Below are 16,263 nucleotides of genomic sequence, written 5' to 3'. Positions count from 1 at the left end.
ATAATACATTTTCTTAAATAAATGAAAACAGGTTTTTTTACTGCAATTTAAATTTTCTTTGGGATTTGAAAAAACACTTAGGAAAAAACCCATATTTATAATGGAACTATCATACATATAATACATGAGAACTACTGCATAATTCTTTGAAGTAAAATTAATTTCATTTTTATCTTAATAAGCAAAAAAAAAAAAAAGAGTAGATATAAACTGCCTAGCTTCTTGAAGAAAGCTGTGGCACACTGTGAAGTCTCTTCTTCAATATTCCAATCAATAGAAACTGAGCCTCACCATTTTTTTTTTTCAGTGCTCCAAGCTATGGTAAAATTTTTTTTACAAACAGTAGTACTGAAAAATGGAATGGCATGGAAAAGAAAAAAAGTGAAAAGAAAATTTCTCCTTCTGACCCTTTTTTTGACAATCATAGCAGTTTCCAAGAGAGATCCAAAACATTAATCTGCCCAAGAGTTAAAAAAAAGTGTATCTACCTTTATTCCTTTAAGAAAAATTACACTCATTTTTTAACTTTCTCCACCACAGAACTTGAAGACAACAGTAAAAAATTATATTCTAATCATTCAGATAATGGCAAAGTGTAAGAAATGCTGCACCTGCATTCTCTCTTGAATGCTTTTGCAGAATTAGAAGAAGAGCTGTTTAAAATCATTATGACTACTCCATCAGGAACCTGAAACCAGAAATTAGAGTTTGGACACTTTTTCTGAAATTGTTGAACATCTTCCCATGTGAAAAGGGTGAAAATACTGATGTGAAGTAAAAAGATGAAGAGATTGAAGAGTCATATAGCAAAATCCCTTCAGAGTGTCTCTTAATACTTCAAGAAGCCTGCAAATAATGCAGTCACCTGTCTATAATGTCACATATCCTAGTATTTAGTCAGCCTTTCTGTGGATGCCCTTCAAAGGTCATCTCTAAAGTGGTCCCATCTTATATATTAAATACTTCAACAGATAGCAAATATATATTTTTTGTCCAGCAATAAACTTTTTTCTGGACACTAAGAGATTAAATTTGTGGCAGTACCTGTACCAAAGATTAATAGAATAGCTGAGGATTGAAAGGACCCCTGGAGACTGTCTAGGTGAACACTGACAAAAACCAGAGGCAGCTCGAGAAGCTTGCTCAGTATCACATCCTGCCAGGTTTTGAATATCTCCAGGGATGGAGACCTGATGCCTTCTCTAGGCAGCCTGTTCTAGTGCTTCAAACTCAGGAGGCCCTCTATGTCTTGTCCTTAAGTCAGGCATCCCTGAGTCTTGATATGTGCTCTTTAGTCCCCCTCCCCAGTGAGGTATTTGTTTGTACATACTGGTAAGATTCCTCTGAGCTTTCTCTTTTCCAGACTGAGCAACCCCAGCTGTCTCCCAGCCTCTCCTTGAACAACACTTCTCCAAGTCTTTAACCATCATTGCTGCTCTCTGCTAGCCTTGCTCCAATGTGTCACTGCCTCTTGCCCTGGAGAGGCCACACCTGCACACAGCATCCTAAATGTGGTCCCACTAGTGCTGAGCATGTCACTTCCCTTGACCTGTTTGGGCCTCCCTTTATCTGCTTGTTTATATGTCATCAGACCTTTCTCAGTTAACAAGGGCTAGGCTGAGGCTTGTTTACCAGTTTTTAATTTTAGAATACTGGCAGTGGCCATTCATAACACTCAGTTACACGAATTCCCTATTCCAGTTTTACTTCAGTGTAGGGAAAGAAACTTGGGAATTCATCCTCCAAAGACACTTTTCTGCATGAAGTCAAGGCAGATATAGGATCTGTGAATACAATTACTGTAGCAATTGTTTCTTGTACAATGCTATCCTGAGAAGAAGGTTTCCAAGATACTAGGATCAGAAAATTTAATCAATTTTTAATCCTATTTTAGAAGACTTTTCCAGGACAAGGGCTAGAAAAAGACAACTAACTGCAGAAGTATTAACTTAAATATTGCATGTGCTGTTGTGGAGAAGGCTTGGGTTTGGTTTTGTGTTAAAAATGCCAATGTAAATGGGACATGTCCACACTTAATCTAGAACACTCTTACCCAGGTGAGAGTTAAAAGAAAAGAAAGTTTCCATCACTTCTCAAATCAGTAAGACCTCTCTTGGGAACAGGTGAAATCTACAGATTTTAGAAGCTGGAAGGATGCCAAGAGAGGTAGCATCGTTCCAGTGGTCACGTCATCAGAGCCACAGAGCTCTAGGTGTGCAAATGACATGACTGTAGGAGGAGCTATTTTATTTATTCAACTTGTATTTCAAAAACTTCATGTAGTCAATTTACACTTTTTTTACACTAAGTTTTTGAAAAAAAGCCCAGCTTTTTGTAAAAGTAAACTAGTTCTCATGCTAACAAATTAAATTAATGTCCATTATTTCTGGTCACTCTTTAAATTATCTTCTCTCCTGTTAAACTGAAGGAAAATCACTTAACATTTTTTTCATAACAGTTAAAGAGAAGTAAGTATTTTAGCATGGAGCATAAACCTAAATGGTTATTTGCAAATATTTTAGAATAAATACTCAGAGTTCTCTCTCTCACAGCCTTCTACACATCTTATCACAGCAATCTATCACATACATGAATGTTCAAGCACTTGATGCTTCTCCACCAAATCCCACGGGCAAAGGTTAGGCAGACTCCCTATTCCTTATTTAAGCCATTATTCTCAGGTTGTGTATGCAAACAAGTAACAACTGTCAGAGATACAAAGGCTAAGCATGATCCACTCATGGGCAGGCCAGAGCAAAACTCAAGAGAGAAAGTTTACACCCTCCACCAAAATCAAGAAGCTGAAGTATCCAGCCCAAGTTCAGACTCAAATTGGAATTTCAAGTCACTAATTAGGGCTCAGTTATCCAGACTTGTGATCAATGGTACTTTAAATTCTGACAGAAAAGGAATACTGTGTCTATTGCACAGGTATTATCAAAAATAATTTCTCAGAATTTTACCAGATTTCTTTATTATTAATGCCTATTTTTTCTCCAATTTACAGATGGATAATTTTTAAAAAAGCTTTTATATTGCCTTCCAAATGTGTGTCAAGAGAGAACACATTCAATAAATACTTATCATAAAAGTCATTAACCTAATTGCATTAGCATCTCTTTGAATGTTACTGCTCTTTTTTTCGTTGATTTTTTGCTAGATATAGATATATATAGCATCAAAAGTGGAAAAAATAATAAAATGTACTAGAATTTGATATTAACTATATCTAAAATCAGACAGCAAAAATCTGAATTAAATTACTGCAAAAATATTCTTCTTCAGTTTAATTCTTTTCCCATTTTCTTCCAGAGTATGAATTTAGCCAGTATTTGCTCTTACCAAAGTTCATAAGGGCCCTTTTTCCATCTCACAACATAAATCTCATACATATCCTGGTTCGCTTTTTCTTTCCTTACAACAGAAGCCTAGCTCTGAGTTTAGGTCATTTCAAACGTATGAAATTTTATTTTTTTGCAAACTTCACTTTAAAAGTTTGTGTTCTATCTTTCAAAAACAATAAGTGAGTTGTCTAAGGAATTTTGTCAATAGCAAATGAAACAAGGATATACAGAGATACCCTGGTTAATAATAAATACCATATTCTTTTCAAGCTGGATCATCAGAACTCAGTATAGTTGTAGTTTGTAAGTACAGTTTGGCTTTGCCAAAAAAAAAAGACATCCCATTGTAATTGCTAGTTTAAAATAAGAAAAAAAATCACAAGAAATAATAGAGGAGAAAGTTTGAATCTTAAGGGCAGAGAAGTGTGATGCACTTCAGACTTGTGGATGCCCTTTCTCCCCAGCAAAGGCATTTTGAGGTTTTTGAAAGCATCGACTTAAGTCTTTTAAAGATAAAGACAATATGGGCAATTTACTGGGAGCCTAATTATGAAAATATGCATGTTTCTTTCATGATGGAAAAAGGGCAAAATGAAAGATGATAAATTATTCTATAGCATTTTTAATCCACCTTTATACAACTGTTTCCATGACATAGCAAAGACACAAGCAGAAGCAGACATTCCTCATTTCAGTGATGCTTAAGCTACAACCCCAGCTGCTAAGAGGCAATCTGTTTCAAAGTAAACATTCACTGATTTGCCAGGTGCTACATTTCTCATCAGAACCAATATGTCCTAACACCACACAGCAACTGGAATGTTTACCTGCCTTCTCTCTCTCTAATTATAGCTATCACCTGATTTCATTGTTATTAGAGAATTTGGAAAAGCACATTTACATGCAGTTTTATATACAAAGATTCTCCCATTAAACTGTCTAGATACAAATACATAACTAATTATCAACATGTATTTAAACAACTCTTCACAAAGCAAGCTACACAACCACACCTAAGAGCTATTTGACTGTACAGTACAATGCTGCACTAACACAGTCTTTCTCACTTAATACAATTCAACTTAATAATATTAAATAAATTATTGAGGGCTTGGATCTTTGGTGGGGTGTGGGCTTCTTAGTTTATAAAAAAGTCACTAAGATATAGACAATATCTTGGTGGTTTAACAGGAGTTTAATTCCTCAGTAAACAGGAATTGAACCCTCGGGACTGTGGCTTTTGAAATTAGGGTGTGTTTAGGTTTGGAGACTGCCCAAATTTCATTCACATTTAAGAAGGGAAAGCACTATGCCAGACACATGCAATCAGAAAAAATGGTTACGTTCTGAAGGAAGAACTGTAAAATAAATGCTCCCATATGTTCCATACAGATCAAATAGAAAGACTGAGAACTAGTACAGTGGTATTGAAATATCCAGCAAAAAAAATTCTCAATCCATAAAAAAAACCCCTAAGAACTAAAAATTAAGTCAATGGCTAAGAAGTAAATGCTGCAAAGTTATTCCCACTTACAACACAGGATGAGATTGAGAAATAAGGGAGGAATCAAACATGCCAGGCTCTCTGGTACCACCCATTACTTACAACAGTTATTGAACAATACTGCTATAATTAGTCAAGCTAGAAAGGGAAGAAAATGCAAGGTCTGAAGTGTTTTGACAGAGGGCTGAAAGGAAAAAAAGAATACAGAAGTCAACTAAAAAGAAAGCTTCTTTCAAGACAGAGTTTCATCAAAAAGAAGATCCAGGATTAAAATTCAGGTCCCCTTATAAAATCCTACCCAAGTAATATGAGGGCTTTTCTTGTAATCTGTTTGGTTTTTGGTTGTGGTTTTGGGTTTTTGTTTTTTTTTTCTGTTTTCCACCCAAGCAAATATAATAAAATTGGACTGGTCTGTTTTCTATTCCAAGCAAAGAGATATATTAGACAGTGGAAAACTTGATTCTTTCCTGAGATTTACACATGGTATTTTCCTTGATCAGGACATTTCCTAGAAATCTTCTGTAATAAGTGAAGGTAATTAAAAAATGCACACAACGTCATTTGGTTATTTCAATGAACCGCAAATTTGCAAATAATCCATTATATTAAGATTCCGAAGTATATTAGAGATGACATTAAGTAAAAATTTAAAAAGTTTTAGTTCATTATCAACATAAGAGGAATATATTTTAAAACTGAAATGAAAAAAACACAACTTGTTCACAATAAGAAAGAGAAGAATGCAAAAACTGATTATGACTGCAGTATGTATTCCATACTTCCCACAAGAAAATCTCTCACATTCACACACATGTAACTTATAAAATTAATTCAAATTTTTTGCCTGCTAAAAACTGCATGGCATGGAATATATATGCACTGTGTAAGGAAGCAGATTAAAAGTAATTTAAAATAAAATACCATCGGCCAAAACAAAAATGTTGTGGAGCAAAGAAGCAAAGAGTTCATAAAGATTTGGAATGTTTTTAGAAGAGGTTTTTCTTTTGACCATTATCTTCTGGGCAGTGTTGGTTAACCTGGTTCTTCAGGAATGAATAGCAAAAGTCCTTTCTAGCTCTCATCAGACTTTTGGTTTCTTTCTGTTTTATTTAGCTCCTCAGTTTTTCTGTAAAGTGGACTAGAGCTTACTATCTCTCTTTTTGCACGCCGAAGTGGATTATTTAGGGGGACTTCATAAACCATCAAATCATTCCAAAGCAGGGGGCTAAAAGCTAAAGTCTAAAAACCAAATATCTGAAAGGTGTAAAATTAATTAACATTCTCAAAACCACGAGGGAAGTTAAGGATCTCGTACAATAACATACACTGGCCTTCAACGCTATTCTGTGGCTCACAGCTTTACATCTTGTATTTCAAAGTTCTTTGGAGGGCAAAGAGAAAGCCTCCTCACTCTTTCAAGAGGTGCCTAGCCAGACCTCCACACATCCAGGCACTGCACTCACAGACAGGGCAATGTTCACTGGCCCCAGGTGAAGGCAGAAAATACACTTCTAAGATACAACATTTTGAATTTTTTACTTTACAGGCTTTGTCAAGTTTTAGAACATGCTTGAGCATACTCTGAATCCCTGACTTTACATACCTTAAGGTTAAATCTCTCTGATTATTACTACCAGACATTTATGAAGCCCCTGGAAGTTTATACTACTTTTTAATACACCATCTTAGAGAAATTCTTTTCCTTTCAAAGAATTAAAACTATTTTGGAGCAATTCCTGAAGCAAGAATAATTAAATGCTCCAGTTCCATAAAGAGAATAACTTCTGTTACCAAAACTTTTTTTCAGTTGAGCAGGATTTTTATATTAGTGAAATTACAAAGTGAATTCAAAGTTGTGGAGTGTAAGGTATGGTTCTATTGATCAAAGACTGCCACACCCAAGAAGCAAAAAAAGGAGCAAAATTAACATCTGTTTAGTCATTTAGAAGTTGATCATGTTACTCATGTAGAAATACATGCACTTCATAAAACACTCAATGGGAATAAATGCAATTAAAATACTTGGTATTTTCATTGCTTTTGGGGAAAATAAAGTCACGTCAAAATAGGACTTCTACAGGCCTTCTGAATATTATTGATGCCAAGTAAAAATACCTTCACATGGACACACAGTATTCCTACATTTTATGGACTTCCTCTGACTACTCACATTCTCATAGAGGGCTTGCAGCGTCTCTAGATCAACCACAGAGTTGTCCAAGTTCACAACAGCTATGAAAAAGAGAAAAGAAAAAAGAGTTAGTTGTTCAGGATGATAATCCAGCTGTGAAAGAAAGCTGGTCGCAATACTCAGCAACAGTTTTTTATGACCTACTGGTCATACAGCTTAAGGTTTTAACTTTATTAATGCCTTGAATAGCGCAGTATAGTATGGCTAGAAACCTGGCAGAGTCAGGTGTCGAGTGTTAAAGAATTCATCTCCCTCCCCCCATACACATAAACATGATCCCACAAGTATGGCCATAGTCAGAGATCAGAGATAAGCTTTACATCAGACTTTCATGGTCCAGCTGAAAGCATTATAAAAATTTGTAAATCTGCACCACAGCCACACACACAACAAAGCTCATTCCTGTCGCTGGTTGACTTCAGTCTTAAACTCATTAATCCATAAGTCAGCCAGTTAACTTCAAAACACCTGACAAGGGTCAAGTCTTCTATGCACTAAGCCAACACATTTAGTACGGATACAAAATATGCCTTTCCTGTTCCCAACCAATTCTGGTGCCACACACACACTGTATTTTTTTTCAGTATCAAAAAACCCCAGTGGAACAGCTCAAATACAGTGATTTCTATCTACCTAACTTGGATAAAAAAAAAAAAATTCATTTAGAGGTACACTCATTTAGAAATGGAACCCTGACTCCCCACTTGTTATAGAAACATTTCACAAGGCACAGGAAATATTTGCGCAAACTACTGAAAATACGTTCTCAGCTAATACAAAGATTTATTTTTCAAATGGTGCTTTTCAGCATTCCTCTTACATGGTTTTGCAAACACAGTGACCATTCATTTAAAAGCTATATAAATCCAGTTTTCCTCATCTATATCTTGAAATTTAGAATATTGCATTAGAATATATGTGATGGCACACATATTTTTGTGTGTTTGTGTGTGTGGTGTGTGTATGTGCACTTGCACAATAAGCTGAATAATTCCCTAAGTGAGATTAACCTAGAAATTGCAACATTGCTCAGAGCTAGAGACCCAGCAACAAGTTAATTTTTGTCCCATAAATCCATGTCCTTAATAGTCACAGAGAAATTCTGTATACACTTAAAGACTACAGAATATAATTCAAACTCATGTGTTTCTGATTGCCATCTAGAGATAGCACTCTGAGTCTGGCACTTATCATGTTTCCCCTTTCCAGGCCTGAGACATAGTTTTAGTTGCAGTTTAAGAAAATTATAAACAAAAAAGTGTTGACCATGATTAAACTAAGCAGGTCACACTGTATCTCTAAGCAGAGCACAAAGCTAACTTTTAGGATTAAACCAAAAATAATTTTAAAATTCTTTACTTTTTCAGGAATAATGTGGGTTTTTTTTCTATTTTTCCCTTACTAGAAAGCAATGTAGCAGCCTATGTAACAGTTAACCGTTCAGGAAGCAACATGTTTTTTGTTTTCTTTTGGGGTAGGGGGCACATGCAAAAATCTGCTACTAATTATTTGGGGTATTTTTAAACTTCCCTCCCTCATCCAAGTGTAATAATTGCTGCAACAGAGACTTAAAGATGTCCTCTACACAGGGCATGGTATGATACATTATATTTAATAAACCCCTGTTGCTCAATCAGACTATCTGTATGCCTCAAAATGCACCAAATTTGCCTCGTAGAACTGGACACTAAAATTAGCACACAAATAGAAACTGGGTTGAGATAGGTTTGAGAGCCCTACTTTAAGAAAACACTAACATCAAAGGCTACATACAAACAGCTTTATTAAAACCAGGATATATTATGAAACTCAGTTTATACTATCTAACATTTCAGCACTTTTATGCTTATGCAATGTTTTCATATATGGACACACTTGCAACCCTTGAACTATTTATTTGGAGTTGTGGCTGTCTTCTCCCTACTCCACCCCCCTTTCCTTCCAGAGACTGTTCACTCCTGAGCTAAGAAATTCAACATAAGTTCCTGCCCTGACTTTTGCTCAATGTTAAGATCACCCACGGATTACTCAGGGAGCAATAGAACACTTTTGTTTGAATGCTTGCAGGAGATAAGAGAACGCCTGGCAAACACAATGGTGCCAGGTCTGTGTACTTTCAACAAAACAGGTATGCAGAAGAGTGTACATACTTCAGGGAGCTGCTTAAAACAAATCAGTCTGAGACAAGGACATGGAGAAGTTAGATCCTAGGATATATCCTTCAAGTCTCTGCCTCCAAAGAGAAATATATTTCTATATGTTTCATCTAAACCTGCATATGTTCATAAGTAGCACTCCAACATCTCACTAGGATTTTTCCATGTACACCTTAGGTATGCTCCCCATACTCTGAGGAGTGAGGATATGAGCTTCTGTTCTTAGGCAAACCTGCATCATTGCCAAACAGAACGTAATAGCTGACAAAATAAATCAGAACAATTGCATATTTAATTCCATTATCTAGGCAATTTGAACTGGAAAAAAAAACAATGATGTCTCCTTATGCAGCCAAGCTTACTAGTTAAACATGCCCCCTACAATCAGCATGACTACACAAACATCTAACCAAAGGATTCCATATGTGGTGGCAACAGAATGATGAAACGCAGACAAAGATTAATTTCCTCATATGAAAATATTTTTAGCCATGCTGCAGCTCCAGTATACTTTGATGCAAACAACTGGAGAAGGGTTTGTGTTAGTCTTGCAGACGGTAGATATTCTCACCCATGTCATTGGTTTAGAAAGTGATTTTTTCTTTTTTCAAAGCTGACATTGAATTTTCTGGCCTTGACTACTATGAAAGTGAAGAATATCTATTGGCTTTTGCTCTAAAAGAAAGAACTTTAATCACATCAGATCCAGAAATTTAGTCCTTACTGTCAAGATCTCACAGTTTTGTTATTTTCTTGCATTCCTACTACCAGTGCTGCCAATTAAACCACTTTAAAGCCCTAAAACTGTAAAATCATTTGATCCATATATATAATTATGTATATATACAAATACATAGACATAATTAAATCAAATTTGAACCAAGTATGTGCAGATGCCCACAGAAAAAAATTAACGGAATTACAAACCAACAATTTCTTTCTTCTATTTAAGCAAGCCAGGGTAAACAGATGACTACAAAAAATCCACCCAGTAAAATGAGGGGCTGGGGATCAATCAGAAATGATTAGCTGATACTATAAAGAACAGAGAAGAAGAAATTTCAAAGTATTTATAACCAAATTAAACGGTTTGGGGAACTCTTGCTGCTCCTCAGCTTTCCTGATATTTTCACTGTTTTCATTATAATCTACATGGAAATTCTAAACTGGTATATTTGTGAAGAAATTATATCTTATTATCTAATGGCAGAATATGAAAATTTTAGCAGAATGGAACAATTTTCTTTCCACTCTGTATTTTTATTATATAAATTGAATTAGAATATATATATATATGTATACAATCTCACATTAGAAAAGCCAATTTAGATATTAGATTGAAGCTGGAAAGACAAAAGAAAAATGCAAGCAGAGAGAGAAAGATTTACTATTTTTATTAATATCAAGTGATTTGCAAGTGTAGAAGTTATGTCCCCTGACAGGAGGATATGTGGCTTGTAAAAAAATGAGATTAGGGCACATGATCATATTCAGAGGCATGTTTGAACTGAAAACTGATGGACCTTCTTCCATATACACAGAAGACAAAACAGAGACACAGTTTTAAAAAAACAAAAAAAAAAAAAAACAAAAAAAACCAACCACCCCAAAATAAACCAACAGAAAGCAAAATACAAAAAATAAACCAAACAATAAATTATCAGAACCCTCAAGTCTTCAGGGCAAGATAGTAATGAAGCCAACAAGAAGATCAAACTTCTTGCCAGCAAATATGATTCTGAAGAGGAAATGTATGAGAAAACACCATCAGCAGAAAGCTGCAGTGTACTTTTAGGAAGACCATAAAAGAAAGTTGCTGTACTTTTTCCTTTGTTAGACAGACCACTGCTGTTGATATTCATATATCTAGGAGCACACGATCTACCAGTTGCCACTAAACCAAAGCAAATAGACAATGCAGAAACAGCTAACCTACCTAAATTGGTGAATTTAGATTCATACCTATGGCTATGAATCTAAATCCACCAATAGTACCACTCACATAAGCTGTTAGAAAAAAGAGAACTTCTTACAGCCACCCAGTCTTTGGAAACCTTATTTTGTTCGAAGTCTAAAGCTTTGGAATTTCCTTTTAAAATGAAAAGGCCAAAATTCAGTTTCCCACTGAGTAGAATTTCAGAAAGAAAAAAAAAGTGTTATAAACCAGACCCTTCGGATCAAACTTTTGTGTCATAAAACTCTCATTAGCACAATCATATATGGATGATTTCCAGAAAACTGGTATTCAGTTGAATTCTTAGTCTTAGCCTTCCCTTTTCTCAGGGCAGGTTTCAAATTAATAACACCCCATTTGTTTGGCCTTTGCAAGTATGCTTCCTAAGCTTTTCTGTCTCTGGACTCCATCTAAAATTAAGTGTCTTCTTCTTGAAACCTCCTGGAAGCACCACTGTGTCCCAAAAAGCCTGACTAAGCATTTTCCAAATACTACTTGACTGACAACAGATTACAGTTTAAGTCCTCATAAAGAAGCAGTAGCAGAATTAAAACCACATCTGAACCTGTATTGCCCTACTCAGATCCATCCTTCATGATTGCAAACAAGCAAACCACCCACCCAACTCCTTCCTGCTGATTTCCACCTCAATTGACTTCTCCGTGACTCTCCAAAAACCAAGCAGTATTGCTTCAAGAGGCCACTCCTTTTTTCCTCCTGCACATCTTTGCCTCCTCACTCTCCCATCTGCTCTCTTTCTCCAGAAGAACACCAGGGGTTTCTGCACGACTTCACAACTTCTCTGACAAATGGCAGAAACAGATGGTCAGTACAGCAAAATACAAAGGCAGATCTATTCTTCTTCACTGAGAGAAGGACCTCCTGTTTCTGCAGCAACTAACCACAGTGCTCTTACCACACAGTTCCGTGTGTGGCACTCATCTGGGGGTCACTCGGCTGTTATGCCCTTCATGAGACTCTAACATGCAAGATTATAGGATACTGAGAGGTTCCAGCTTCCATGGTACTTCTTATGGACTTTGATCTCCAGATATTTCTACTCCACTGAAATAATCCAAACCCAAGGAATATTACTGTAAGCTGAAGAGTAAAAAAACCTGAAAAGGCTTCAAGCAGTCTTACAACAAAAAGTTGATTCTGTTGTTATTAAGAACCTGTATCAATATATAGAAATATAGAAACAGTAAGCTTTATATAATTAGAGTCTCAAAACTGCTATGTAATTTTTTTAGGCACAATGGTACCATTAAAATTCATTCAACCAGATTTCACAGGACTTAAAATTATTTTAAAATATCTAAAAAGGGTATTTGCAAGGAAGAAAAAGGCACATAAGTGAGTACGTCCAATGTGTCACTTTGAATGATCTTCCTTGAATTATTATTTCTGAGTTAATTAAAAACAATAGCTTCCTCAAGTAAAATGTACAGGCAGTAAATTGAAAGTAGTCAAAATCCAACACCATTAGAAAACTGGCAAAACCTTAAAAATTGGAGAACTCTGATACAAGAGAAACAAGTCAGATAATATACAGCTTGATCAACTTATGCTTTTATCAACAAACAAGGAAAAATAGATACAGAATACATACAGAACTGGTCTGTGAATACAGAATGGAAGTCTTCTCAGACAGGTGTCTTTGGAAGAAAAAGCAACATGAGACATACAGACACAAGCAAACCAGGAAAAAAGTTTCAATGCAGACAATTTCAGGTTCATTGGAATGACTGAGAGCTGACCTGCTCAATTCAGAAGTAGAAGAAAAAGCACCTGCATCAGTGTTCTCATCAACAAAAGGGCCAAAAGAGCCTAAGAAGGTGATCAAACTGCAATGACCTCTTTTGCTCCTATGAAGATTATGTTTGGATGTAATATCAAGCTACTTGCAAAATAAACCCAGATTTATGCCCAATAAATACTTAGTATTTATATTTAAAAAAAAATAAAACTGATCAGCAAAACTTTCAGTCTCTTATTGGTTACATAGAAAACCCATGACTTCAAAACTTTATATCCCTTGATTGGCCCCTCCTCCCCAACCCCCATCTCCCAATCCTGCCCCCCTCCTCCCTTTCCCTCCACCCCAGTTTTTTCCTGTTCCCCCATATCACTTTTGACCTAATTCATCTAAAATTTACAAGGTCATATTTTTATCTGTAATAGTTCCAACAACTTGACAACTACTGCTACTGTCTTGGCATTCTTCTTTATCTTAAGTAAAAGAAATGTGAATCTCCAATGCAGAAAGTTAAATCCCAAATGGGACTCTGAAATAAATATTGTGTTTACACAACAGTGCTAAAATCTTGTGTCCCTGTGCTAATGTAAGTTGTGGCAATCCCACAAGGGTCATGACAGCATAATCTTTAAAGAGCCTCAAAAAATAAGTAAAAAAAAAGAATTTTTAAACATGACTTGCATACCTTGCAAACCACCCCCCCACCCCCACTGAAAATTGGTAGGTGGGGTATGGCCGCACTGAGTTGCCAAAAATTAATAACTTCATATTATTTATTACTTACCTCCTTGCCCTCAGTACCTTTGTGATAGAATTGTCTATTCAGAAATACTCAAAGTTTTCATCCTGACAACGTTAAAGGGCACAAAGCACAAGGGAGACTGGGGCTTCAAGACAGGTACATATAGCATGGATCAGAGGCAAGACACCATTTAGAACTGCTTGCACACAGTTTTACTGTGGCAGTAATTCACCTTGATCTAAAGCTTGTGTAAGAAACCAGAACAGTAAACAAAATTTCCAAGCAGAAGCCATGGATTAAGTTGAGCTGTTGCTTCAGATCATTTTTAAATGACTTAAGAGTTTTAAATACCTTCAAGAACATGCACCCGCATTTCTAGGAAGGCATAGAATAAGAATCAATTAAGCATGAATATGTTTTGCAAAACGTGAAGTAACAAAAGAAGTAGACTTCATTGAAAGGACTGAATCTTTTGCATGATTTTTCTCTTATAAACATAATTCAACTTCTAGACAGTTGTCTTGTTCCCTAACTTGTATCCCAAATATAAAAACTGTATCGATAGAGGTTTTCTACATACATGTAAATATATATTCACACATAAAACAAAATATATCACCAGATTTTATATAGCTGTACACAGCTAATATAAACAGTTACATTACATACATTTCAAACAAGTGCCTACTTTGTTAAGGACAGCAGTTACCGATTATGTGAAGTCAAACTTCATACACCTATACAGTTTGTTCACAAAAAGTGTGCAAGTTCGGCTCATAGAGAACAAATATATTTTGTTTGACTCAGTGTGTCGCCTTCTTGTCTAGGCAGGAAAAAAAAAGCTGAGAGTAATGCTGTAATCCTTTCAGAATAAAATGTTTAAATACAAACATGATTGCCATTGTAGACTGTTTAATTTAGAGAGATTGTATTTCAGCTCTGGCTTTGAGAGGTTTGCTGATTTGACTATAGAGACTACTTCAATGCTTATCTTAATTGTTTAGATAAGATTTGTTTGAATTTGGCAGGTGAAAAAAACATGGGTGTGGGATATAGGAAGGTTGAGAAAAGACTGGCATTTTACCAGATACTGCGAATTTTAAACTACAGTGCACAGAGGAGCAAACAGTCTCAATGAACCTGCCAGGGGCTGCTCATCAGGGAATGAGACTGAGTGGCAGGATTCAAGATTTTCTGCAAACTGAAAAGGATTACTATGATAACTCCCAAAACACTACTGAAGGCTTAACATAGTATACAACTGCTAATTATATAATACACATTTAAATAAGTTTAAAAATATATAATTGTGCTTTATGATTATAGTAGGGGCTTGTTCACTCGGTTCCTGACCCTTAAATGTATTTTTAGTGTTTCAAGAACAAGACTTCAATAAAAAATTAATATTGGCATAAAGGTAAATTTTATATGTAAGAATTTCTTTTACAGAAAACATAATTATTGCTTTAAAAAACCCCAATGCCCTGTGGCTTTTATTTCAGTATCAGTTTGTACTAAATTTTTTCCATTTCTGGTTAAGGTAGTACAGCATACCACAGGCATTTCATTTAGGGGTTCCCAAAAGAAAGACAGTCATACCTGTCAAGTATATATTTTTTGGGGGCAGACTACTAGAACATGATGTCTGAAGAATATACTTTGGGGATGTTTATGTGTCAGTTTGTATTTACAATGCATGTTATAAAAACAAACTGTACAAACACATGAGCTGCAAAAGCATGTATGCAGTAGGTCTGGCATTGCGTATCAATCTGTCTGAAGACAGACATGATTTGTAGCTTTAAATTTATTTTTCAGGCGACATAAAATTTGGATTTCCTGTGTGTTAAACTTTTCTTTTAGATCCATACAGGCTTTAATGCCTTTCAATCTTGATTTCAATGGGTTTAAGACCAGGCTAATTTTACCAGTGATTGTGTAACTGGAAGAAATTAGCAAGACTTACTTGGAATGCAAATGAGGCTTCAGGCTTCAAACTAATTGAGACTTTGAATTACATGTGAATATTTTTCAGAATTCAAATTTGCTGATCCAAATTTCAAATTCCACCTAATCTATTTCTATAAGAATAGCTCACAGCAAACAAAGTCACCTCTAACACTGAGAAGTGCAGCCCATAAACAGAGACATGCTTTTTATTTCTTGCTTTAGGGAGCTCATTATAAATTATAAATTTAAACAAAATGCAGGAGGAGAAGGAAGAAGAAGAAATTTATCTGGAACCATCCACTAGTGAACTGCTGCATTTGATAAAATTATCAGGGCAGATACGTAAGACACTTTCTTTTTTCCAAATAATAGATTCTCTGCGGTAAGCAGCTAACTTGGGATCTTAGCTTTTTTTCTCTTCATTTACCCACAGTTAGTGCATAGTTAATGGAGCTCCTGGTGTGTCTGGTTGGCAATGTAGAATACTTTCATTATATTATTTATCAACACTAAATGAGCTAATAGCTGCCCAGCTCATAGATCTGAAAATGTACTTGCTCTTGAAACATTACCACAAAGGAGAGAGCATCTTAGGCTTTCATAGGACTCTGCTCCCAGCTTACTGCAAATATCTTTATCAACATTGAAAAGCAAGATATTAAA

The 16,263-nt window shown here is 35.5% G+C and overlaps 1 protein-coding gene across 1 annotated transcript in view; it reads right to left on the bottom strand.

Annotated features, from left to right (window-relative positions):
- The window catches only part of FMN2 (formin 2), a 149,887-nt gene that overhangs the window by 59,157 nt on the left and 74,467 nt on the right, over positions 1–16,263 (bottom strand). Inside the window, exon 10 of the mRNA XM_058801633.1 lies at positions 7,019–7,080. Within this exon, the coding sequence (XP_058657616.1) occupies positions 7,019–7,080 (62 nt within the window). The remainder of the gene's footprint in view (positions 1–7,018; positions 7,081–16,263) is intronic.

Source organism: Ammospiza caudacuta, chromosome 3 (assembly GCF_027887145.1).
Source record: "Ammospiza caudacuta isolate bAmmCau1 chromosome 3, bAmmCau1.pri, whole genome shotgun sequence".
Classification (NCBI taxonomy): domain Eukaryota; kingdom Metazoa; phylum Chordata; class Aves; order Passeriformes; family Passerellidae; genus Ammospiza; species Ammospiza caudacuta.
The sequence above is the reverse complement of the archived record's forward strand: the minus strand, read 5'-3'. Positions and strand labels throughout refer to the sequence as shown.